This window comes from Mya arenaria, chromosome 2 (genome assembly GCF_026914265.1).
Source record: "Mya arenaria isolate MELC-2E11 chromosome 2, ASM2691426v1".
Lineage (NCBI taxonomy): Eukaryota > Metazoa > Mollusca > Bivalvia > Myida > Myidae > Mya > Mya arenaria.
Window position 1 is genome coordinate 31,408,039 of NC_069123.1, and position 26,800 is coordinate 31,434,838.

Consider the following 26,800-nt stretch of genomic DNA (forward strand, 5'->3'; position numbering starts at 1 on the left):
TGATCAAGTCTTTAATATTTCCCACTTATTGCCGATGTCCAATATGGACAATATTATTGCCAGAATTACTTTTCGTGTATTGGTCGCTGAATGGTAGGTTATACCTAGAGTGCTCTTCGCGCATCATCAAGTGGTATCAAGGTTCATTGAGTGTTTCGGCGGATGGAACTGTATCGGTAGTGTTTTTTTTAATACATTTATAATCAAACAAAATAACAAATAAAGTAATTCAAAAGCATATTAACAAACATCAACCGGATCGGAATAACATTTTGAAACACGACAATATTTCTTGCATTGTTTTCTGATGGTCTCGAACCTTTTGTTAAGTACGATTATGACCTGCTCGCCATTGCTTCAATGTTTGTTAAAATACCCACACTTTTTTGATATTTGCCAAACAAATGTAATGATCATTGTATCTCAAACAAGCTAGAAAACCCACCCCTGGCACTGGCCTCAAGGTCAGCCTTACCGACAGACAACGCTGGTCTGTATTCCATCACCACCTTAGACTCTTTGGGCCCAAAAGAGCTTTTCTTACTCTTTTTGAGTTATATCAAATTGAATAATAAACTGACTGTATACGCTAAACACGTCCAATTCTCATTATTTGGTATCTCGGGGAGCGTGGGCGTTTGGCGTACAGCAATATTTGCTTATTATGTCATCGTTGCAAATTGAGAAATGCTCGAAGTACTATGTCTGTTGATTTTACACCTTAAAAACATATGAACGTCAAGTGATGAGAGAACAAACGATATTTATGACGGTAATAAACAGACACTTGATTATAAATCATAACATCAACTAGTTATTTTATAAAAACGTTTACGTTTTATATGTATCAACTTGCAGACAGCCTTTGGATAAATAATTTGTGATAAGGTAATAACTTATTGTTGATTATTTTTTGATTATATACAATGGTCTATAAACCTTACATTTAAGCTGATATTTGCTGATCTTGGATGCTTCATTTACTGACGGATGCTTCTACTATAGCCGACAATAATATATTTTCATTAAAATTCAAAGACAATATGATATGATAGCATGCTTTACCAATAAAGTTAAAGGTAAACATTAAAATAAGAATCACTAGCGGATCTCCCTCCACCCCTAGCCCCCACCTAACATTGTCCAAGTTTTCGATTCATTTTAATATAGGAGATAAAAAGTAGAAAAATACGCCCAAAATGCCCGATGCAAGTCAACAGGTCGAGCCCCTTGTTTACCCACGACTAACAAGATATGTTCAGCACACTTTAAAACGTTCAAAGAAAGGGTAACATGAACGCTATATCACATTCGGTTACCAATGGGGGTTTCTGAGCCAGTTGAAAAAGAGTCAAGTGCTAGTATTTAAATTAAAAATTACGTTTTAAGCGAATTAACTTGATCTCTTCAGACCATTTGAAAACGTTCGAAGAAAGATCTACATTTAAGGTATATTAAAACTTTTTTATACATCAGGGGTTCTATAGCCACTTAAAACAAGTTAAATGATAGCATTTAAATTATATTTTACGTTGTGCAAATTATCACGTTCTAATGTTCAGCGTTAATAATTAAACTATCTATTGGTAAAGATGTATATCTATAAGTCAAAACAAATACCTATATACTCCTTTTATTTTAAAAATTGATATTTTAGCTAAAACGCTATTGCACGACAATAAATGAAATTGACTGTGATGTAAGTTCCATATTTTATGACCGCCTCCAGCATGTGATATTTGAACCGTTCTCCTGCCAAATCCTCACCGATCTCATATTTTTTTTAAATTTAAGTAGTCAGTTTGTTAGCATATTAAGTTTTAGTACACACAAATTTACGGTTGCCTTCTTTTTCAAAGAAAGTAATTAATTAAAGTAAAAATAGATTATCAAATGCATGTGTGTTATTGCCTTGATTTTTTGCAAGATTCAATGTTATTGTAAATTGGAAACGATCAATATTCCAGCATTTCTATTTCTACTCATTATGAAAGAGGCGTCTCGTGTTATACAAGTCGTCTTAATCATGTTTACAAGAATTTGTTACCTTTTTCCTCCAATATATACCATGAAGATACACGAAGATTCGTGTGATCGTGTGTCATTTATCTGAAAACACTGCTAAAGAGCATCTCATCGCGGTTGTTGTTATCTTTAAAGGGTATATATTCATCATTGATACCAAATTTTGCTACTGGTAAAGTTTCATTTCAAAGTCACAAAACGTTCAGTTTGAATATTTATATAATATTTGAAGTTTTCCCCTTGAGTTTTTTTTATATAGACAATAGGTAATTTTAGAAACAAATTTAAATACAATACTATATAATTAATGTACATGAGTAAATTATGTTCTACAGCCTCCTTTTAATATTTCATATTATAATAGAAGCATAATTAGGGTGTTTAAATATTATTCAAAAATGTAATCCTTTCAAAAATAATGCAATGGTTAATCAATATGAATTCGAAATGTTAATAATCTCAATGTTAAAATCAAAAATGCATAAACATATATTTGCATCCTTTGATGATGGAAGCCTTACCTTAATATATGTCAAAGAACAGAACGTAAAATAACTAGTTGTTAATTATGTCTAAATTCATCGAATCATTTAGCGTTTGCCACAAACAAAAGCACAATTCTGTATGAAAATAACGACTTTTTCTGACTACCCATTTTCCCACAAACATTTAGAGGGAGTGTGACAATGATGAAGTCAAAAGAAATAACAGATTATATCCACATGCACTCAGAGCAGCACTTAAGCTCTCCTACAATTCCAGGCATAGTTTGCGGGGTGTTGGTAGACAGTCGATCTTGATCATATTAAGTAAAGTGGAGGTGAACAGCATGTTGATTTAGTCATATGGTGAGTCCTAATGGTTTTCTTATTGTAAGTCCATCCAGAAAATCACACATAGTGAGGTGAAATCCAAAAACTTCTAAATGCGTATGTTTATTAATGCCACCTAAAACTATTTCGCTTTCACCCTACGACATGAGCTTTGGACCACTGGAAACATGCCGCTGGTTGAGTGCCTACTGTCGCATTTAATTTGATGATAGTACTAATTTACGACATTCATTACAACATTGTGATCTAGTGTTTATAGCATTAATACATATGTACCTGCTCAACCATTGGAGTGGCTTCAAGAATTACAATTTTGGTGTTATGTTTTTTTTCGGATTATGATTAATGATTCAATGTTATTTACACGAACCATCTTATATCAAGTTGTAAAGGTATACGCCTTATACACGTGTACGGACTGCTTTTTCTAAAATGAATCATATCGTATTATGATATGCATTAAGATTCGGACCCTATAGTTCCCTTATAGCTCGATTAACCTCAATAATAAATTGACAGTTTTGGAAGCATTTGAAAGGTAATGTTTGCTAATTAATGTATGTCAATTAAGAAACCGGATGTTCATTATACACAACGTTATTTCAATTTGTATTGTTACTCTTTCTCTGAAATCTGATGTAAACGACATATGTTGCATCCCTTAACGGTTAACGATTTAGGTTTGGTACATGTTTTACATTCCTTCTTTACCAGCACACAAAACACGTTATGTGAATAATAAGCTGTCACCAGGCACCCCATATTCACATACCCTTATAACAACTAGTTTAACGAAGACCCTGGTAAGAAGCACAACGTTAAGGCCTAGCAACCACTGAACGAGCGACATGAAACGATATTAAGGTAAATCGACATTTTAATTAACCCCCTGTGTAGGACGATTCTCTTCTTAATAAGATTTCAGAATTCAAATACGTAAATTTTTCAGCCTTAAAACAACATTCTGAAATTTATGTTTATTTTTTCACTGCATACAAGGCTCCAGTTGCGAAGTATGTTTTTCAGAAAGAATAACAACATAAATGTTTTGCAACTAGGTATCAGGGCGTCTAATTAATTGCTAATTAAACACTCTAATTCCGGAGAAAACAAACGGTACCCTTGATTTTAAATTTAACATAAGAGTTAGAACTCGCTCGCCAGTACGGTAAAAAACATTTGTTAAAAACTGATATATGTCTAGATTTGAAGCTGCTCAAAGAAATACCCTGCAGCAAAAATTAATCCGAAAATCTGTTAAAGCAATCAATGCCACCGTAGTTTCAACCACATTACGACCGACTGCGGTGATTGAAAAGAATTAAAGAGTAGATTCATGGTAGATTGCAAACCATTAGAGAGTATTAATCTTAGATAGATCATGTCTACTGGATTACATAGACACTCCTTCACGTACATTTGTTCAGCTATCAACAGTACCTTTTCTTTCTTGGTTATTGAGTAACTATTGTTTAACAGATACTTTATTATATCATTTCCGCGAAACGGTCGAAATTCAATGAATTAATCTTTTTTATTACAAAGATAATCGTATCGTTTTATTCTTTGATTCTTACATATAGTTGTTAATCAGGTTTTTGGCTTCGATTATATTATTTGAGATAACAGAAAAATCAGCGATACCCACAAATTCCCTCGAACGTATTGTTTCCTAAGTGTACGGCTTGTTCGCCAATGTGTCAAAACAAATTTGTTAAAATCCTTATAAATGTCTGGCAAACAAAACATCCTGTCAGGTGCAGAAATGCTGCGGATATCAGAGTATTGTCTGTGTTCGTAATTACGCAATGGGAATTACAGGAACAATGTTACCAGCCATTCACTCTCTGTTACCTTGCTGTATAGATCAATCGCAAAAGCAAACCCAAACCAGACAACACACAGAGATATTAAAAGGTTAATACATACCGTAAGGAATAACGTTTATCAACCAAAATATTATTCTGTCAGATGAGTGTATTGTTAATATAATTGCAAAACCCTGTTACCTTAAAATGTGAAAAAGACGAAGACTCCTTTAGAAAATGTTATACCTGATGTTCGATGTTTGCTTGTATAGGTAGATATATATCGTTTAGCATAAGCAAAGTTGATAAGTATAAGTATTCAAAACAGTGAATTTTAAAGGTTATTTTACTCTTATTACAGAGATGATATATTGGTCTTATCCATATATAATATATTCTGAACATTCATAAAAAATGAATAAATTGTTTGTCTTCTGCCTTTGGTCAGGCAGCAAGCACAGAATATATCAAGTAGTCCAATTTAAGAAGGTGTTCATCAATGCTTGATAATATTGTACTCCGACAACCTTTCTATATTAGAATGATTTATGTTGTCAATTTGTCAATAAGTATTTGCACTTTCTCATTTCATCAATATATTGATCAAGTCTTTAATATTGCCCACTTATTGCCGATGTCCAATATGGACAATATTATTGCCAGAATTATTTTTCGTGTATTGGTCGCTGAATGGTAGGTTATACCTAGAGTGCTCTTCGCGCATCATCATGTGGTATTAAGATTCATTGAGTGTTTCGGCTGATGGGACTGTATCGACAGTTTCTTTTTTAATGAATTTGTAATTAAATAAAAAAACAAAATAGTCAATTAAAAAACATATTGACAAACATCAACTGGTTCGGAATAACACTTTGAAACACGACAATATCTCTTGCATTGTTTACCGATGGTCTCGAACCTTTTGTTAGAAATGACTTTCTCGCCAATGCGTCAATGTTTGTTAAAATACCCATACTTTTCTTGATGTTTGCCAAACAAAAGTAATCATTGTATCTCAAACAAGCTAGAAAACCCAGCACTGGCACTGGCCTCAAGGCCAGTCTTACCGACAGACAACAGTGGTCTGTATCCATAATCATCTTAGACTCTTTGGGTCCAAACGAGCTTTTCTCACACTTTTTGATTGATATCAAATTGGATAATAAACTGACTGTAGACGCTAAAAACGTCCAATTTTAATGTTTTGGTACCATCGTGGCTATGCTAAGGATTATCCAGTCCACAGGCACAAACTTTAGAATCATCTGAAAAATTGATGATTAACCTATCAGAGTCACCATCTCTTTGATTTAACAAGCTTCTTTGAGAGGTTCAGAAGATCTCAGCTGACTGGCGATTTAGATCATTATCACATTTGGATGATGCGAAAGCGCATTCGAGTTAAGATGCTTAGATCTATGAAGAAAGCCTAAACCACTTATAACAAAAGCGAACATTCTACATTTTACTTCGTTTTTGTTAGTGAAGCACTTGTTGACAATGATTTCGAGCAAACTGAGACTATTTTAAAGGGTCCAATGGTACTTAAAATACTATTTCATTAGAATTTATGATAAACTTCCGTTAACACAGTTTTAAACATTTTGATCTTCCAAATGATATCTCTTAAACACTGTTTCACGTGTTTGTGTATCTACTTGTTACTATCTGATATTTTGACAAACTTTTTTTACCCAGTTATCATAATTGAGACTTTGATGGTTTTATTTCATGTTTATAACATTTTATGTTTTTAATATCTCTATTACGAAGCATGTCGACATACATGAACTAAATAAACGGCATGGAAAGTATCAATGATGTCAGAATATTATAATTACCGATGAACATGATTTTAAACTTAATCTTTCAAACTGGAAATAAGATAATCACAGTGGTGCAAGAAATTCACACCATAATGGTGTTCAGCATTTACAAGGCTGACAATGAGTTACTTTCCTTGTTTTGCTTGCAGATCTATATTTTATTTTTAAACATTGATATGCATAGAAGTCTACTGGATTAAGTGTATGAAATAAAAACCAGATCACTTACACCAGTTTTGCCATAAATAACTAAATTTTATTAAGGTGCTCTTTCAACACTTTTTGCGTAACTTTTAAGTTATGATGCAACCCGAAAACCACGATACTACTACTAATAATAATACAGCAGCTTGAAATTAGGCAGATATTACATTAATTATCAAAACTCACCAAATAGTTTTGGTAGCTTTAAAACTGTTAAAAACGTAATACTTTTAGAAATAGCCTATGTATATGAATGCATCCAACCAATATAACGTTATTTTTAGCACGACATGAAAAGAAATTGGGTTTGACGTCAGCTCCACTTTTTTCGTCTGTGGCTTAAAATATTACAATCGTTTACGCTGCCAAATCTTAACCGATCTCAAAACATGTTTCTTTTTATGAGTCTAGTTTGTAAACATCTAAACCTAAAGGTGCACGTAAAATCAACGGTACCATCTGTCTACCTTATAACCTAATAATTTCCAGTAAAAATAGATCATCAAATGCATGTAAATCGTTGCCTTGATTGTTGCAAGATTCAATATTTAAAAAAAAAATGCGCCAAGCAATATTGCAGCATTTTTTCTTTTATTCATTGTATCAAAAACGTCAAATGTTAATCATGTTAACAAGAATTGTCTGTATTTTACTCAAACAGAGATCATATAGATACATGAAGACTCCTGTGCTATCGCATGTCATATAAGTGTCTCCAAGAATCACTGCCAAAATTCATTCTTATCACTCATCTGGTAAAAAGTAATAGAAAAATAGAAATTAAAATAAACCGGACTGTTTTTTTCTCAGAGTGAAATTCTACGATTATTTTCTTAAATGGACGCATGTTAAGCAAATAAGAAAACTGTATTCAGAAACAGCTTTGCATGTGTTTTTGAAGTATATCAATAACAAAGTTTGTTCAACTGCAATATTAGTATTTAGCAAGGTATGAATGTAAATGTCATGATCGCAGTCGAATATTCATTTTGATAAGTTATACATAGTTTTATCCAAAACGCCATAGCGTTTAATTTGATGTACATTTTGTTCTTTATTTTATGTATAAACCAGATGTATTTATGTCCGTCTTTGGCCAATTCGTTTAAATGTGTTGTCAATTTTTTTCTATTTAAATTGAGCTGAAAATTACCATTGAATAAACCCAGGGCTTGCGCTTGGGGACGTTGACACTGTTTCAAATTTCAATGCTGCAATTCAACAGTCTCAATCGAAGCGAGACTTTTATTGTCTGAACTATCTGCTTTCGACGGACCATTTTTCCGAATGTTCTGTGTTGCACTACAGTCAACACCGGTAGTCAAACGATTCGGTTCTTATTTTGAGGCCTAAGGTGAGGCACTTTATGAGTGACAAACAACGGTCATAGGGTAAACCGATATTTTAATGACCCCCTTTATAGGGCGATTTAATCCTTATTGAATTATATGATTAAAAATTATTCAATTTCCGCACATCATTTACATTTATATATATTTGGTTAACTGGATGTAGCGGTAGAGTGGCGAAATCTGTTTTACCGATATATTTACCTAAATAAACGTTTGCAAGTAGGCATCCAAGAGCGCCGACTTTATTGTTAAATAAAAACTCTGATATCGGAGAAATTAACCGGTACCACTGATCTTATATTCAATATTACGTAAAGATAATAGCTCGTTCGCCAGCATGTCAAAACACATTTGTAAAAATACTCATAAATGTCTGGATTTGAACCAACTAAAGGAAACCAGCATGAGCAAAAAATACGGAAAATCTGTTCAAGCATTCAAAGCCACCGTAGTCTCAGCCACTTTACGACTGCGGTGATTGAAAAGACTTCTGAGATGAAGAGAAGATTCATAGCAGATGACAATAGAGATATCTGAAATCATTAGAAAGTATTTACTTGAGATAGTAATACCTACGAGATTACATAGACTCTCCTACGCGTACGATCTTTAAGATATCAACACTTAGTCTAGCTTTTATTGATTGCTTGGTTATTAAAAAACTATTGTTTAACAGCTTCTGCGAAATGATCGGAATTCGGTGAAATTGTCTTTTTAAAACAGTGATTATCATATTTGTTTTATCTCCTCTACTTTTGAGATCTCAGAAACAACAGCTAAACTTACAATTGCTCTCAACCTTAGAACGTAAGATAACGGCTTATACGCCAGTGTGTCAAAACAGGTTTGTGAAAATCCTCATAAATGTCTAGCAAACAGAACATCCCGTCTGGTGCAGTTATATTGCGAACATTAAAGTAATGGCTTATTTCGTCATAATGCGATTGAAACTACAGGAGACATTTTAGCAGCCGTTTGCCTTATATAATCTTGTTGAATAGATTAATTACCACAAGACAAGAACAAGAAAACAAACGGTAATATAAAGATATTCTGTTCGATAAATGAATTGTTATTTTAATTGCCCAACTCTGTTTCCTTAGAGTAGAAAAAGACGACGACTCCTGTACAACATATAACCCTAGTTGTTCTATGTCTGCTTTGTATAGACGTCAAATCGGTTAGTATACGCGCATTCGTCTATAGTTACATAATGCGAGAAAATGTATTGTCTTACAAATTGTATCCATAGTATTGTACTCTGGCTGTATTATTTATAATGCAGAATGAATACATGTTTTAAGTAAGTTTTTATATCTAGAATGTATTATGAATCTACGCAGATGCGAATTAAAAACTGATGAATAAAACATGTATGGCTTCCGCCTTTTGTCAGTTCGCAAAAATTGGAACATATCACGATGTTTAATTTATTCTTAACATCGTGAAACAAATGTTTAATTAGAGATCAATCCACGGTCGGTAGAATTGACAATAATACTGTACTCCAACAACCCTTCTACAGAAGTAAGATGCTAAACATATTGACAACGTGTCGATTGTTCAGACTTTTGTTGAAGTTAACAGCGTTGTTATCGTCGTCGTTGTTAACTTGTCAAATCTTAACGCCTTTGGAAATTCAATGGATAACCTTTTGATCTGCTGTATTTCAAACAAGATATGACACAGCTGTTTAAGTGTGCGTGTTTATATTTAAATCTCTAAGCACATCACCAGATCTTTACGTTTGAAAGTAAATAACGTTATTGTTAATCACGCTGTTAACTTTAACAAAGTTTTTAACAATCCGCCCATTGTCAGTAGTATAAGTAAATACAATGTCTCTCATTTTCGTAAAGAATTTGATGGAATATATTCACAATATATTATATCTTCAATTGTATTGATCATTGATTGACCGCTGGATGGCAGTCCAATCTAAGTGTGCCAGCCGCTTAAAGATCTAGTGATATTAATATGCACTGAGTGTGTCGGCTGTCAGGTTTGCCCCTTAGCCCCTATTGTCATTGTATTTATTATATAATCAAATGGAATAGCAAACACATTAATAAATAAGGCAGGCAAGCTGACCAGCACCAACGGGATGAGAAGAACATTATTTTAAACATTACAAAATATCTTGCAGTGCTTTTCGATGGTCTAATAGCCTATGCTACGTAAGAGTATGACTTGCTGGCGTATGCGTTATTGTTTGTGAAAATTCTCATTATGTTTGGATTTTGGCCAGCCCAGAGTAATAATCATTGCGCAAAAATGCTGCAATAACATAGGTAGCACTGCCTTGGTAAGAGCGTATAAAAGCAGACTCAATTGATAACGATGGATGGAACTCCTTTGACATGTAAGACTCTTTATGTCAAAAACACGTTGCTGTTAACAAATCTGTTCACAAACTGCTTGTAAACGCTAAAAACGTCTTATTTTAAATCTTTGGTATCATCCTGGCTTGTCTAAGGATTATCAAGTCCGCAGACACAAACGAAGCTTCCCCAAATTAATGATTTACATATCATAGTAGCCATCTCTTTGATTACACAAGCTTCTTTAAGAAGCATAGAAGATCACAGCTAAATTGCGATATATATCTTTACCAGATATTGATGTTGTGAAGAAGTTTTTGAAGTAAGATACTTTGATTTATGAAGAAAGCTTAAAGATGCACTCTTACTACGAAAAAAGATTTACCACAATTAATACAACTATTTTAGTATACCAATAGGATGAATAAATGTCGAAAACAATAGTTCTTATGAAGGATACAGAGTTTAATTTGAAAGAAAGGTGCAGAAAACTCGGTATTTCTACCTTATGCGACGGTAGTAGATCACAAAAAAAAATTTAACACTCACCAATCATGTAATATTTTGGCGTTTTCAGCTATTTATTTCAAGGTTACAATATTGTTATCAATCATTAACATTTTCCATAAATTATTTAGTAGGTAGATACAGGTTTATCACTCAAAAAGAATGTTTGTTACACATGTTTATGTATTGATTCTCAATAAGAGTGTCACTTTAAACGACTTATAACTATGACGTATATCTTAAATTTCACTTCGTGTTGAATAGTTACGCACTTGCCATTTGTACCAATGAACATTCTCAAGCAAACCGAGACTGTTTTTTTTCTGGTCACATGGTACACGAAATTTACGTCATCTGAATTTGTGATAATTTAACACATGTGATGATTTCGTCAACACAATTTATGGTCGATACAATACAAATCTATTTTTATCAAAATGTGTGATGAATTTCACTCAAATCATGCTAACGTCAGCAAAATTTCAATTATCTTGGTCCCTTCTCTCTCAATGGACTAGACACAAGATGGTCATAAAAGCGACAAATACAGTAATTCCTGAAAACAAGCCTAAAATGTCAATTCGAACTAGGCCGATAAGTTGTCACTCTTCACGATTAAAAGAATATTTCATCGCTGTCTTATCTGAGTTTACCTGTATAAATATAGCGCATTATGGTTTCCCAGTTTATAGTGTCAATAATTAGCATGGTAGAGTCAGTCACGTAATTAGTACATTGATACATACCGACGTTTTTTATGCACTGATATTAACGTGGTTGACATACCCAGAAAAACTCAAAGCTGAAAAATACGCAAAAACAGCGACAATTACATGTTTCGTAAGCAAGGTGATCAATCAGTAAGTTTCAATGCATTGTACATAACGATATTAATTTCACGTATTTTTTTTATAATTTTCTTTTTTTCTTGCAAATGTGTCATCTGGTGTCTAGTGCCGCTTTAACATACATTCGATTTCTGTGTGTTTGTGTGCGTACATTGTGACGTAAAATAAGCGTTTTGCAACCTATCGTATATTTTCTGATACATTGACTCTACATTTTCTTGCCCTGTTATCAGCAATGAGATCTTAACTGACTGAGTATATTGGGCTATTCTTACAATATTAGACTTTGATACTGGCTGATCGAACATCAGATGATTGGTTTTATTACATTTTGATATCATTTGATGTTGTTAATATTGCTATTACGGAACATCTCCACATCCATGAACGTTATCTTTGGCGTGAAAAGTATTTATGATGTCCGTATTATTACGATTTACGGTGAACATGATTATCAACTAGGGAGATTTGGGAGTGAGATTATTTCCTTGGACCCAACATAGTGTACAAGAATTTACAAGAGGGTTAAAAATTGTCATTTTCTTTCTGCTATAATATCTTATATCTTGTATTTTACAGCATTTTCTCACACCGAGAACTACACTTGCTTTGATATCTTAATTTTTTGTCTAAAGTTTCTGTCTTATATTCATTTGTCACTTTCATCAGTTTTTTCTTCGAGTAAACTAAATTTTATTCGGTTCAAAAACTCAAAGACGAATCTTAATATAAATCTCTTAGTATGTTTATATATTAGATGAAACACTTTACAACGCCCTCCATAAAGAGTACAACATTAATTGTGTTTGTATAAAAAAATGCATGCGTATCTTGAACAGATGGTTATAAAAATGAACTCATTATTATTGTTTATAATTATTGTTTTTTGATTGTGATTTATAGCTTTAAATGTATAAGTATTGTATGTATCGTCATTTGAACAGTATTTGGCTTCAAATGTCTCAGGCATTCTGGTTATAAATAAATGTTTTGTTCTGATCTTTAACAGTTTAAAATGTAATTAGTTATCTTTATAACATTGGCTTGAAGTATTGAAATATTGATAAAGACTTATTCAATTAAGATTTTCATGCATCTACATTCAATAAATATGAATTTATCTTACAATTTATTCTCAAAATTGAAGTGTAAGCTAAAAGACGTTTTGCACGACAAGAAATTTATTGGGTATGACGTAGGCACCACTTTACATGTTCGCCTCTAGCGTAAGATATCTTTCCTACGCTGCCAAACCTTAACCGATCTAATAAACTGTGTCTTTTTTATGAAGCCAATTTGTAAACATTTTAAAATCTTAAAAATGAATTTGTACACAAAATTATCATTACCATCTGCCTTAAACTATTTGAAATAGAAATATTCCTATTGCGTTGATTTTTGCAAGATTAGACTGTTTATCATAAATTGGCAACGATCACTTTTCAAGCATTTCACTTTCATTCATTATGCAAAGGGGCGTCTCATGCTTATCGTGTTACAACGAATTGTTTTTGTTTGTTGTTTTTTTTCTCAAAAAAAGATTATGTACTGTAGATACACAAATTTTCGTGCGTTCGTATGTCATGTAGGTGTTTTCAAGGAGCATATCCAAAAACGCATCTCGTTTTGGTTCTTATAATTCGTATAGAAGAGTTCTAATTAACTGGCATAATAAATAGTTTGCCACTAGGACTGAATTATTCAAGAAATATCAGATCATATGGCTTATGCATCAACCAAAACACAGACCTTTATGAAACGTACGAATATTTCTGAATATCCATTCCAGACGGTAAGAGACTGGTGCTGTAAAGGAAGTATCATATTACATACTCGGGCAATCACAGCAGCACTTAGTCTCATCTACCATGTCGGGAATAGTTTCCTTGGTGTTAGACGAACTTGATCATATTTAGTTAACTGACGCCGAACAGCATGCTGCGTTATTCATATATGGAGAACTAATGGCGTTTGAAACGCAAATCCGTCAAGAAAAGCAGACCAAGTGCGGTGAAAATAAAACAAACTATTTGCCTATCTTTTCAATGTCAGTTAAAACTGTTTAGCTTTTACCCTACGACACGGACTGTGGACCTCTGGAAATATGATGACTGATGAGAGTAGACTGTCACATTCAGTATAATTATGGTATCATTTTACGACTTTCAGAACGCCATTGTGAGACCTTGTTCATTGCATTTATACCGAAATTCGAGTGGCTATCATTATATAATTCTAAGGAAGTTTTTGTTATATGATATACGTAAAGTAATGGTTTTGTTTCGACACACATTTCTTACCTTTCGTCTCATATAAAGGTACAAAAAACAATTTATGAAAATAGACAGCTGTCTCTTTCTCGATGTGAAATATTAGGATCATTTTCTTTAATAGAAACAAGTTACAAAGATTATGAAATTGTATTCAGAATTAGCCATATATTTTTTGTATCGAATATATTTTTGTAGCTTTATATGATTACATAACCTGTCATTTTAAAATCGTTCAGGATAAGGCCTAGCAAACATTAAACGAGAAAGACCTTTTACAAAAATCAAAGTAAACGACGTTAATCGGCATTGCGTTCAGTAGGCCGAGCGTTTACCAAACGTAAGCAAACGGTTTTGCGGTGTATCCCTTTAGCAACGCAGTGCAAACACAGCAAGCGGAGAACCAAACAGAAACGTTCGCCGCAAACGCGTTTATTGAACGCATGGCAGGTAAGCAGACATTCAAATGGTGCCTTGTGTAGGACGATTTAATCCTCATTGGAATTGATTCAAAATTCAAATGCAATCGATTTCCTCACAAAATAAAACATTATATATATTTATTTATGTATGTTTGGCTAACTGGAAAAAACGGAAAAGTGTCGAAGTATCTTTCTCAGATAGAATTGCCTCATAAATGCGACTTCTTAATTGCTTATTAAAGACTCAAATTTCGGAAGAAACAAACGGTAGACATGATCTCAAATTAATGAAACGTACGAAAAACTGCTCGATCGTCAGATTGTCAAAACACATTAATATTAATTTTGTAAAACTACTGATAAATAACTGATTTTGAACCTACTCAAACAAAACTTCACGCAGGAAAATGCGGAAATTCTGTTTTAGCATGTATTGCCAATGTAGTTTCAGCCACTGGCTTTGAGATGAAGAGTAGATGAACGCATGGTAGATGAAACTAGAGATACTTTAAATCATTAGAAAGTATTAATCTTAGATAGATAATGTTAACGGTATTACATAGATTCTCCAACGCGTACAATTGTACATATATCAACAATACCTTATCATAATTGCATGGTTAATATTTAACGATTATTTGTTTATTGTTATTTGATTATAATGCAATGTATTTTACAGGAACAGTTGTTGCAGCCATTCACTTTCTTAAAAGATGTACTCTTTCTTCCAAATAGCGGGACCATAATTAATACAATTGTGTTAATTTACCGAAAAGGATGTATACATATCGAAAACAATGGTTCTTATGAAGGATACCGTGTTTAATTTGAAATAAAAGTGCAAAAAACACGGTATTCTTGACTTATGAGACGATAGTTGATCACTGTAAATCTTTTATTACTCACCAGTCATTTAATATTTGTGCGGTTTCAGCTATTAAATACACGGTTACAATCGTGTTATCAGTAATAAATAGTTTCCATAAATGCATTATTTAGTAAGTAGTTCAATACTTATCACTCAAAATTTATGTTTGTTATACTTGTTATTCTTATTGAATTGATCAATAACCAAAGCAAATTAGAATAATTCAACAAACGCGTTTACAGGTTGATACATTTTGTAATAAATATCGTTTATCAATCTAAATGGTGTTTTGTCAGATGAGGGTATTTTTATTTCCTTTCTTATTTTCAAACCATGTTTACGTGCTGTTAATAAGTAATTCATATTGTGAGAATATAGTGTCTGACATTTGAATTTTTGTATTTTGTGTTTTGTTTAACAATATGCTGTATAACACTTATTGCATCATGGACATTCGTCTTAAATTTGTTTTAAATGTATGCAATGATTTATGAACAATTTAGATGTGCCTTGACCAAATAAATGAATAACGGAATTGTTGGGCTTTCCCGTTTGGTCAGACCGCAAACACAGACGTTATTACGGAGTTCCCTTTAGTTTCATTTTCAGGGGAAAGTCACATAACAAAAAAAATGTTTAATTAAGGTCAATCAACGCTCGGTAGAATTGACAATACTATTGTACTCCTACAGACATTCTATAGAAATAGGTTAGTATAAATATTGACCATGTGCCCATTGTTCAAAACAAATTTGTTACCGTCATCGTTGTTAAATTTCAAAACTTCACTGCTCTGGAAAGTGAATGCATACACTAGTGATCTGCTGTAGTTCTAAGTGTGCATGTTTATATAAAAATATATGAGAACATCATCCAAGTGTTCACGTTTAAATGTAAACAATAAATATTTTATCACGTTGTGAACTTTTACAAAGTTTCGACAATTCGTCCCTTGTCAATAGTATTAGTAAAATTTATCAACCTCTCTACCTCTCTGTTCGTCAATAATTTAATGAAGTTTTCAACTTTCCGAAGGTCTCAAAGCTATTGTTACGTAAAAGAATTAACTCATAGCGCATGTATTATTGTTTGTGAAAATACTCGTCATGTTTGGATTTTAGCCAGCCCAGAGTAATAATCATGTCACAAAAATGCTGCAAAACCAAAGGCAGCACTGACTGGTTAGACATTGTTACAGACGATAAACCCAATTGACAATGGTGTTCGGATCTCCTTGGAAACGTTCGACTCTTTGTGTCCAACAAACGTTACTTTTTACAAATTTGGTAAAGAAAACACGGACTGTAAACGCTGTCAACGTCTTATTTTAGTATTTGGTACCATCATGGCCTGGTTAAGGATTATTCAGTCCGAAGTCACTTCAGAGATTCCCAAAATGAATAATTATCCTCGGCTAAGGATTATCCAGTCCCCAGGCACTTAAGAAGCTTCCTAAAATGAATAATTATCCTCGGCTAAGAATTATCCCGTCCGCAGGCACTTCAGAAGCTTCCCAAAATTAATAATTAACCTCGGCTAAGGATTATCATGTTCGCAGGCACTTCAGAAGCTTCCCAAAATTAATAATTAACCTCGGCTAAGGATTATCCAGTCCGCAGGCACTTCAGAAGCTTCACAAAATGAATAATTATCCTCGGCTAAGGATTATCCAGTCCCCAGGCACTTCAGAAGTTTCCCAAAATTAATAACTATCCTCGGCTAAGGATTATCATGTTCGCAGGCACTTCAGAAGCTTCCCAAAATTAATAACTAACCTCGGCTAAGGATTATCATGTTCGCAGGCACTTCAGAAGTTTCCCAAAATTAATAACTAACCTCGGCTAAGGATTATCATGTTCGCAGGCACTTCAGAAGCTTTCCAAATTTAATGATTAACCTATCAGAGTAACCGTGGTGTGTTAATCTTTTCCTGTCAGAAATAGAGTACTTTAACAGAGTATGTTTAACAATATATAAATACCATCTCTTTGATTGAAAAAGCTTTTTGATGAGGCATTGAAAATCACAGCTGAATGGCAATTCAGATTATTATCATTCGAGTTACGTACATTGATGTTTAATAAGATCAAGACGACTTATAACCGAAGCGTTTATTTTATATATAATATTTTTTTGCACTTGCCATTGCTGTTAATAGAAAAAAAATCTCAAGCAAACTGTTACTGTTGTTTTCAGAGCACATGGTACATACAAATCATCGGTCGTCATCATAATTTGTGATATTTTTTACCAATTGATGCTTACGTCAGCACAAGTTTTAACATTTTGAGATTCTATAGTCTTCAACATAGTAAAAATTAAAATTAATTTCTACGTGTTTGTGTTCGTACATGTCCACGTAAAGAAAGTTTCTGTGAAATCATATACTCATACACAGCTGTGAAAATCATTTTGGACGAGCCGATAGACCGCTACATGTATGTACGAGTCCAAATATACCCTGTATTGTGCAAAGCAATGTTAAATAACCTATTTATTCTATACCTTCATTATTCCAAATAATTAGTTTAATTATAGTGTATATCATAAAGGCGTTGATATCAGATTTGACAACATTTTGACGTGTTGTTTGTAATCATTGGAGCATTGACGTTTTAAAGCAAAATCGACAAGTTTTAGAAATATTAATGACCTATTCTTTATTAATAAATAACTTCAACAATGGAAAAGTATGCAAAAAAATCATAATGTTTTACAGTCTTTGAAATTCCGAACCTCCTATTTCAGCTCGGCCTGCAAATAATAAAATCTTCAAAGAAGCTTTTATTTATGTTTACAAATATTTTTATTTACTTTTTTAATGACAAAATAATATTTATTTCTATATAAATATGCTAGCTTAAGAAAACAAACAAGGTAAATGTAAATAGTTGTGCTTTTGAATGGATTCGAACCTCTACGTTGAAACCCTCATACGTCTGGAGAGTTCCATTATGGGTGTATTTAGTCATCTAAGTCTAAATTATAACAATTGTAATTTGTATCCATTTGTAATAAAAATTAGCATAACATTTAAAAAGTTTGCATTCAAAATAATATATTTTAGAAGTTTGGGCCAAACGCTATTATAAATGCATTGACATGACTTTATGTAAAAGTTATTATGAATGTTCATCTCATTTTTTCATAACCTTATGTTTTATAGTGGAATAATTGCTCTAAACCGTTTCACAGGATGATTTGTAAAATGGTTAATATCTTACTGAAACATGTGAAAAAGTGGATTTTGCAACCAACTGTTAGTAATATAACCGTTTGCACACAAATGACAGGATAAGTGATTTTCAGTTTGTGTGGAGGAGAGAGACGTTGTTCTTTTATACCAGATATGGATAAAAGTGCTGGCAGTATGTTTTTCTTCTCCGGTTTTGAAACACAATACGAAACGATTTTTTTATGTCTTTCGAGAACAACTTATTGAATTAAATTTCTTAAGAAATAGTTTTCTTCGAAATGAATTACATGTTAAAAGCAATTTCTTGTTTAAGTAACTCCTTAAATATTTATAAACTCTCAACGCTATACATTTCAAATTCGCGAAACATTTTAGCACGTTTAAGTAACATTTAAAAGATGTTTAATTTAAGATAATTTACATTTGTTACAATTTACAAACACATGTGGGTTTTTTTTCCTTTCAGGATTTAAGCGTGTGATATTAATTAACTGTAAGCGAACGTGAATAACAGTTAAGTTGGTATTTTAATACCAGTCTTTCAGGCGATAAAAATATTTTCGAGTTGTTTCAGAGATTTCTTTCGCATTCTATTAGTCATTTTTGTAATGCTTTCTTACCAAAGATAAAGGTATAACATTGAGCTAACTATAGTAGGCAACAGGACTTAATGTACCGAATACCTTGAGTTAAATTGATCATAGACGATTAATTATTTTATCATTTGAAAGGCGGTCTGGTTTTATCCATTTTATCTTATTTATGTAACAACAACTTTTATTTAATTGCAGAGAGCTTCGTAAACATATGACAGTAATTGCTCTGGAAAAGTGTGGCTTTTCAATAAATAGTAGATAAGTATTATATCAGATGCTTAAGTTATTATAGAACAGGGGTGGTACTCAATATTGGTCTTAATTTGATCTAAGAACGATGTAGCTAATCGGATTACTTGTTTTTATTAACTGACTTATAGTGTGAATAAAATGATGTTTGACCATAAGTTGTATATTGAATACCGCCCAAAACCAGAGGTTTATTTCAACTTATGCATGTAAACAAATGCATTTAATCATCGTGATTAGGAATCTGGAATCTGGATATCTTTGGCAATATTGCGCAATCAAATATTTAAAAGATTTTGTATAGATACTTAATTCGATATCTTATGAACATGCGGGTTTATGGTTATAACGATAATTTCACAATTGAAACTTCAACACTCCCACCGATTAGCAGGTTTCTTCTACTCTTTGCCTTGAATAGATGGTTTGTTATTACAACTAACAAGTGGAATAAATTTCAACACGCAGGATTACATACACATACTTGTCAAGAAACCATGATCGGAGGTCATTAAAGCAACTATCAAATTTATTCACATAGGCATATATGGTAAACATGTAGATCAATACTACACTGGCACAAGCAGAACACGTATTATGTATATCATGGTGAAACGAAACAGCACCGTTTGGTTTCCTGTCAATTTTAAACCTTGAACGCCAAAAACTTTCAAAATGAAATATTTTGATATCAATTTAAAAAATAACATATGTATAGTCCTGTTTTAATCGTTTGATGTTCTTCTTATTTAATTAAAAGACATTTATTTAACAACGATGTTTCTATAATTTATAACAATATCATATTAATCACTACCGGTGGCATGATGTTATGCGAGTGTATGGTCTAATCGGTGTATCCTAATTACACCAACCAAACAGTTATGCATTATATGAACATTGTTGTCAAACGAAAAATATAAAAATAAAAACGAGCACACGTTCTGTTTCATAACATTAATCAGCGGTAACTTCCCTTTGTTTCACTCAGGCGTATCACGTGATAATGTTTAAAATCATATAACCGTGTTAAAGGTCTTGAAACATTGGTTGATTTGTTTTCTAATTCGAAAATATTCCCAACGAAATAAAACGACAATGAAATCAAATTGAATTTCTTCAAGTATGAATACATGAAATGCAAAAGGAATGCGTACGTGGAGGCTAAGAACCTTTCTGAATTCAAGGGAGATAACATCGTAGGAGTTATAATAAAAATTATTTCGTTGAATCTTTTCCAACTAAATAATTAGCTTTACGGTATTGTTATTTTTATGTAGTAACAATAAACAGGGGAACGTGATATATTCCATAGCTATGAACATAGATCGTATAACTGTTACATTGTTACATAAGCTATGTTTATTTTTTTGCGAATTCTTTGCAAGTACTCCGCTCTCTGATTTTTTATTGCATACTGGCACACATAACAAACAGGAAAAAACATATACGTCATTGACCTCGCCCTGAAATTGTTGTCCTTCGCAAAGTTAGTATATTTAATTTATACATATATGTATATGGGCATTTTTTCAGACAGAAAAAAAATCCTCCTGTATTCTCCTATATTTTTTGTTAAATAATTTTTGATTTGCTGAAATTGTAAATAGAGACGGTTTTAACTTATCACTTGGGATGAATTTAAATCATTTATCCCTATAGTTATGATTAACATATACTAGTGATGAAACGATTATTGAGTGCAATCGATAAATCGGAGCAACGATAGTAATTATCAATGTAACTTCCGGTTATAAGGTATTTTTTGTAATGCGGTTAAAATCTTGTGAACATTTTTTTCTTTCTGGTAATTCGTCGTTGAGCTCCTTTTAACAAGGTTACTCCCGTTCATAATGGCAGTGTCAAACATTCGTCACATTTGTGTAGGGGTCCGCATTCCTGTGCAAATCCCGGGGATCTGGTATCGAAACATTCTGTTCTTGATCCAATTTTTGATATCGTTTGTAACTTACTTCTTTTGTGAACAGTGTAATGACATGAAGCTGTTTTGTTTTTTAAAGAAATTGTCAATAAAGCACTTCATTGAAGATTATTAACTATTAGGTATGCTTTTGAATGAATCAAATACTGAGATAACTTTCTTGATGCGGTGTGCATCATTTTGCAACTGATGCGAAATAATTACATGTGTGCTTTGTTGTTATGATCTTTTCATTGAGTCAGGCGCGTAGCTTTCTGTACGAAAATACACAGTTGCGTAATGAAATTCTGACAGGTGGAAGTTTTTGGCATACCAAAAAAATCGAATTTGAAAGGGGGGTAGGGGTTGAAGGGATTTATATTCCCCCAAGGGATCGATCTGCGTAATCATAAATTGGCCTTAGCTACGCGCCTGTAATTTAATAAAGACAGTAAAAATTAATGGAGATTTTATAACTGTTCAAATAAGCGTGATTATAGTATCACATTTATGGATTCCGTAATCAACCAATTAAATTTTCGTAATGGTAAAACTGGATATATTCCCAAATTATATTATAAATTTCGATTATTGTCAGATGGTTAATTGAAATGCTTGCTTTGATTCGATTTGATTATCGATGGGAAATTGAGCCTGGTTTTCTAACACTATCGTATTACCCATATATTTATGAAAACACTTATCATCTCAGTAATATGCATTATAATAGCGCACTAGCCTCCAGAGTATAATGGATAAAAAATAGCAAACGCAGCGTCAGAGTGTGAGAGTGATTTACAGGTACATTGAAGACGGACAAAATCCCCTCCGGACAAAATCCCCATACTATTTATGTTATTATCGAAGAAAAAAAAAGAAGAAAAATACGCTTAAAATGCACTTTTTCGGACTAGAAAAAATATTGACCCCTGCAAACATTTTAAACCATTTCACTTCCGTTCCTTGATTCGCCTTTGCCCCAACCAATTTTTGCATAAGTGGAACAAAATTCTTCAAAATTTTATTCATGTTATTTTATAATATTTTACAGCAACATTAAAGAAAATAAAAAGGAACGGGGAATATTTTGTCCGTCTCAGTTTATGTATGTGGGGAATATTATGCTAGTTAAAAATGTAGGCTTACAAGATTATCCAGCAAAATGTCGTTACCCTTCAGGGGCACGATATATAGGCCTCTTAAATAAATTTCTCGTATGTAGACATAAAAATGAAACGAGAGTAGTTATGCATCAGCTTATTGTTGTTTTCACAATCAAACTGATTTTTTTTATTTTAATAGCATTAACAAAATTGGAACTACAATATTGGTTAATTTTTCAACCTACCTTTCGTTTTGAGCGCAGCTGGTGCATATCCCTTGCTCTGTCTCTATTTCCGGGTGCAGTCCGCTTCCATAGCAACATTCCAACAATAGAATATGTTATGGATAATATAAGCAGAGGAACGACGTATGTTAGCACAAACACAAAAACTGTGAATATTTTCCTCTGAGCCGGGGTATCCCAGATCTCGGTACATATCTGCCTATCTTCAGTATCCAAGGCACGGGCGACCTTAAATTGCACGGATGACAATGCTACAGCCCCGAACCAGATTAACACTATGACGTATTTAGCGCGTTTTTTGGTGAGTCTTGATCGAAGCGGAAACATCACTACCATAAAGCGGTCTATCCCTATGGCCATGTTGGTAAAAACGCTCCCGGAAACGGACAACATTTGCACAAAAAGAACTATCACACACACTGGTTTTGAAAATATCCAGTTATCTAGCATTGCATATATGAAGCTGAAAGGCATACAGAAAATAGCCATTATGAGGTCTGAAACGGCTAAATTTATTAAAAATGGCCTTAGGTCAGTTCTAGACCTACGCCCTCGGGCAAATACTAAAATCACAAAGGCGTTGCCTACGATGGAAAATATTGTTGTGAACGAATAGAGGACTATCAATCCTACGGCAGAATCCCCAGAAAGGGTTTTCTCGGAATAGGTGGAATTTGATTGATTAGTATTAGGAATTAAACCTGTTTTAGTCACAATCCTAGATATGTTGTAATGTGTAAATGATTCATTATTTATGTCACGCAGATCCAGGCACATGTTATCGTTGCACATTTTCGTATTATTCCAACGATGACAGAAAAGAGATAAATCCGTTATTCAATTTCATTGAAAAAAAATCTGTTGACAGCGTTATGATACATAGGTGAAAAAATAAACTTGAAAAAATTCAATGTTAACGATTCGAAAAATGTCAAATGAAAAACCGTACGATGTTCCACAATACCTCAAAAATCCAATTTTAAAATCCGTGACATTTGTGAATAGACAAATGTTGGGTTTTTTTAATTGTTTTTTTTAATCGAAGCATATCAAAATGTCCGACGAATTTCAAAACTCATTATAAATTCCAGTTTTAATATCTCTAAAACTCCTTTATTGTTTAATTCCAAACACTTCATATATTTCCATTATTACCACGCTATACACGTTATCTTATTAATTAGTCCATGTTATTGTTTCATTGTGTAAATTTATTTCTTCCTTTTATCTAATAATCCAGCATTCGGATAATGCAATAGTTCTGGTAAGACCCGAAAGAACTCTTCTCTGATAGCTAATGGTCGCACTTATTGTCGAGAAAGCTTGAAATTACTCGCAGAATACAGACATACAGAGAATGCGTCAAGGAATCTCCTGTAGAAATGCCTCTGAGTCTAAGAGAAGCATATCGGAAAACAGCGAGCCACTGCAAGCCACCCATCTATGAAAGAAGGGATCGCAGAATCAGAAACATTATAGAGTTCACATGAATCGACTTAACCACGTGAACAGTATCAATCAAACAGATGTTCGTTATTTCATTCTTGTGATTGCGGTAGGGTGAACTGCCCACCTGAGCGAGAACAGCTTGATTTTGGTACTTAAAGATGAAATAAAATGTCTACTAACAGATGGTACAGGTTCCAGTTTAATTCTATACTCGTAGATTTATTTAGGGCAGTTGAACTATCGGTCACTCCAAATACCGTTGTATTATCAGCCAAAGCGTTGTGACCCGTTCAATGCATTCTCATTGGAAAATGCATATCTTGATCTCTTGATCTTGATTGGTGTAGTTAATGTCTGAAGATTTATTATTTGTGTTCTAGCAGAGATTTATACATATTTGTCGGATTATATTTGATCTTGAAATCGGAACCATATTTCGTTTATTCCAAATAGTATCGCATTGTTGACGAATGCGTTTCATTAATGTTTTTCGGAGAATATCCCACCTGATCAAACACAGCTTGATTGCGTAATTTAACACCACAAAAAGCTTCGTCTTACAGATGATAGATTTCAAGTCGATGGTTAATACCCGTTGTTTTATTTGGACATTATAACGAACGGTCATTCCATATATCATAGGATGGCATTGCGGCTCGATACAGCTTTTTTATATGCGAAGCTGCTCGAAGCGATATACCTTTGAATCTACCAAATGTTAGTTTTAATGAATATTAGAATATACACTGGAATTTCAGCCAATGAAACAGCAGATATGCAATCATTAAGAACTTGGCTTTATCATAAAGAGCTTTAATTTTCGCGGGTGTTAATTGTCCGCCTACTGCCACTTATACGATATACACTCCCTGTGTCAGATTTAACGATGATACGCTCACTTCACCCATTCTTAACCATAAATATTTTACTTCATGTCATCTAACTTTAACGTACATGTTCCATGGAACGGTTGTACCAGTATAATTTCTCCGGATCGTGTCGCAATCGGCCCTTTCAAACATTTTCGGCCGATATCTTGTAGTTTAATCAACCATTTGCCATCCCAAATATCGTCATTTTATCAACAAACGCACAGTGGCTGCATGTTCTTTGGAATAAAAATCCGATCACAAAACTATTTTCATATGTATATTTATTCATAATATACTGATGTTTTAAAGTGTTTCTATTCTCTTTTGATACTAAGGTTTTACAAAACTATTTGAATATAAAGAGTTGGCTACTTACAGCGTATTAGCGTGTTCATCCGTACATAAATTGTACTAGATGTTTGATGTACAGTGAATTAATTGCCAACCGTGAACACTTCAGATAACGCTTAATATGAAAATAAACTTCATGGCTTGCCTTCAAGCTATATTATTTGTCACAATGTAAATAAAATTTCAAATATAGCTACATACTAATTATTTTTAACACGAAATTACAAAAAATGGTATAACATGTGGTTAATAACTTAACAAGTTAAACAATGTGTGTTACAAAAGTAAAACTTCAATTGAAATGGCATTTTTTTTTATTTGTAAATATATTCACTTCTAATTCCGTCAGGATAACATAATACAAATTGTAGATGGGTCATGTGTTTTTTCTTTTGATAAGATTAATGGATCATGTAATGGTGTTCTTTCTCTGCTTACACATCTAAATGAACAGTAACACAAATATCAAACGTTAGAACAGTATACTTGTCATAATAGGTGTGATATGAGATAATGTTTTACTTTTAAGCTTTTCAATCAACGATATTTAATGGAACGTGAATCACATATTGCATATATATGTGTAAAAAAACTTTTTTTTGTTTTTTTAAAGCCTATATTGCTGAAATCCAGATAATTTCGTACGAGGTTGAAGAGATCTTCTCTGCGCGACAGGGGAGATCAATGCGTATAATATTTATGCAGCACGTCCTGTTAACGGAAAATGTACCGACGAGTTATATGCAAAAAGTGCTGTACTGCAGAAAATGAAATGTATATATATATGAAACTAAATAGCTATTATATATATGAAACTAAATAGTTATATACAGGGTGTTTTTATTGCGACTGTAATGACCTTTTTTACACCGTCAAGTCCAAATATATCAGGTACAGTCATAATTATATATATATATTGCTGATTGACACAATGAATTAGATTTTTAATATACCTGGTTTGCTTTCCTGTGCGTTACAGAGATTTATCTGCTTAAAATAGCGAAATATCAATTTGATACTGTTTTATTGTTAAGAAAATAAAGCCCGTTCTGCTATTTAAATCAAACATTAGATGACATAATGTGAATGCATACAGCCTCATCTCGTGAACACCAAAAGTGAATAGTACACATCAATTTATTTTCAGTCTGTGATATATATTACCATGGAACACTGAAACAACAATTTCCTTTATGTATAAGTAATATCAAAGATAAACTTGATATAAATGATACGTTATCTAAAAATCATGGGGAAGAAAGCTTAATAAAAAGGGGTAACTGGACTCATTTGCCATGGTTTATTTAAAAACAAACATGAATTGAGAACTGCAAAAATAAATAGTTTTGTTGAAAACTGAAGGCGCAAATTTCTTTTATCAATGTAATTTTTTGTTATATTTTATTTGTCATATTCCTTAACCTTTTTTCTGGAAAAGTGCCCCAGAGAACCGTACACATGCGAACATTATATAATGATTTCTATTGTAAATTACAACTTAAATGTCAGCCAAATATATGCATGTGTTGGCGTC

General features: G+C 32.9%; 1 protein-coding gene across 1 annotated transcript in view; it reads right to left on the bottom strand.

Annotated features, from left to right (window-relative positions):
* LOC128217295 (RYamide receptor-like) overlaps positions 1–24,080 on the bottom strand; it is an 87,171-nt gene extending 63,091 nt beyond the window's left edge. The window contains exon 1 of the mRNA XM_052924342.1: positions 22,595–24,080. Coding sequence (XP_052780302.1) covers positions 22,595–23,386 — 792 coding nt within the window. The 5' untranslated portion in view covers positions 23,387–24,080. The remainder of the gene's footprint in view (positions 1–22,594) is intronic.
* Between the last annotated feature and the right edge of the window lie 2,720 nt (positions 24,081–26,800).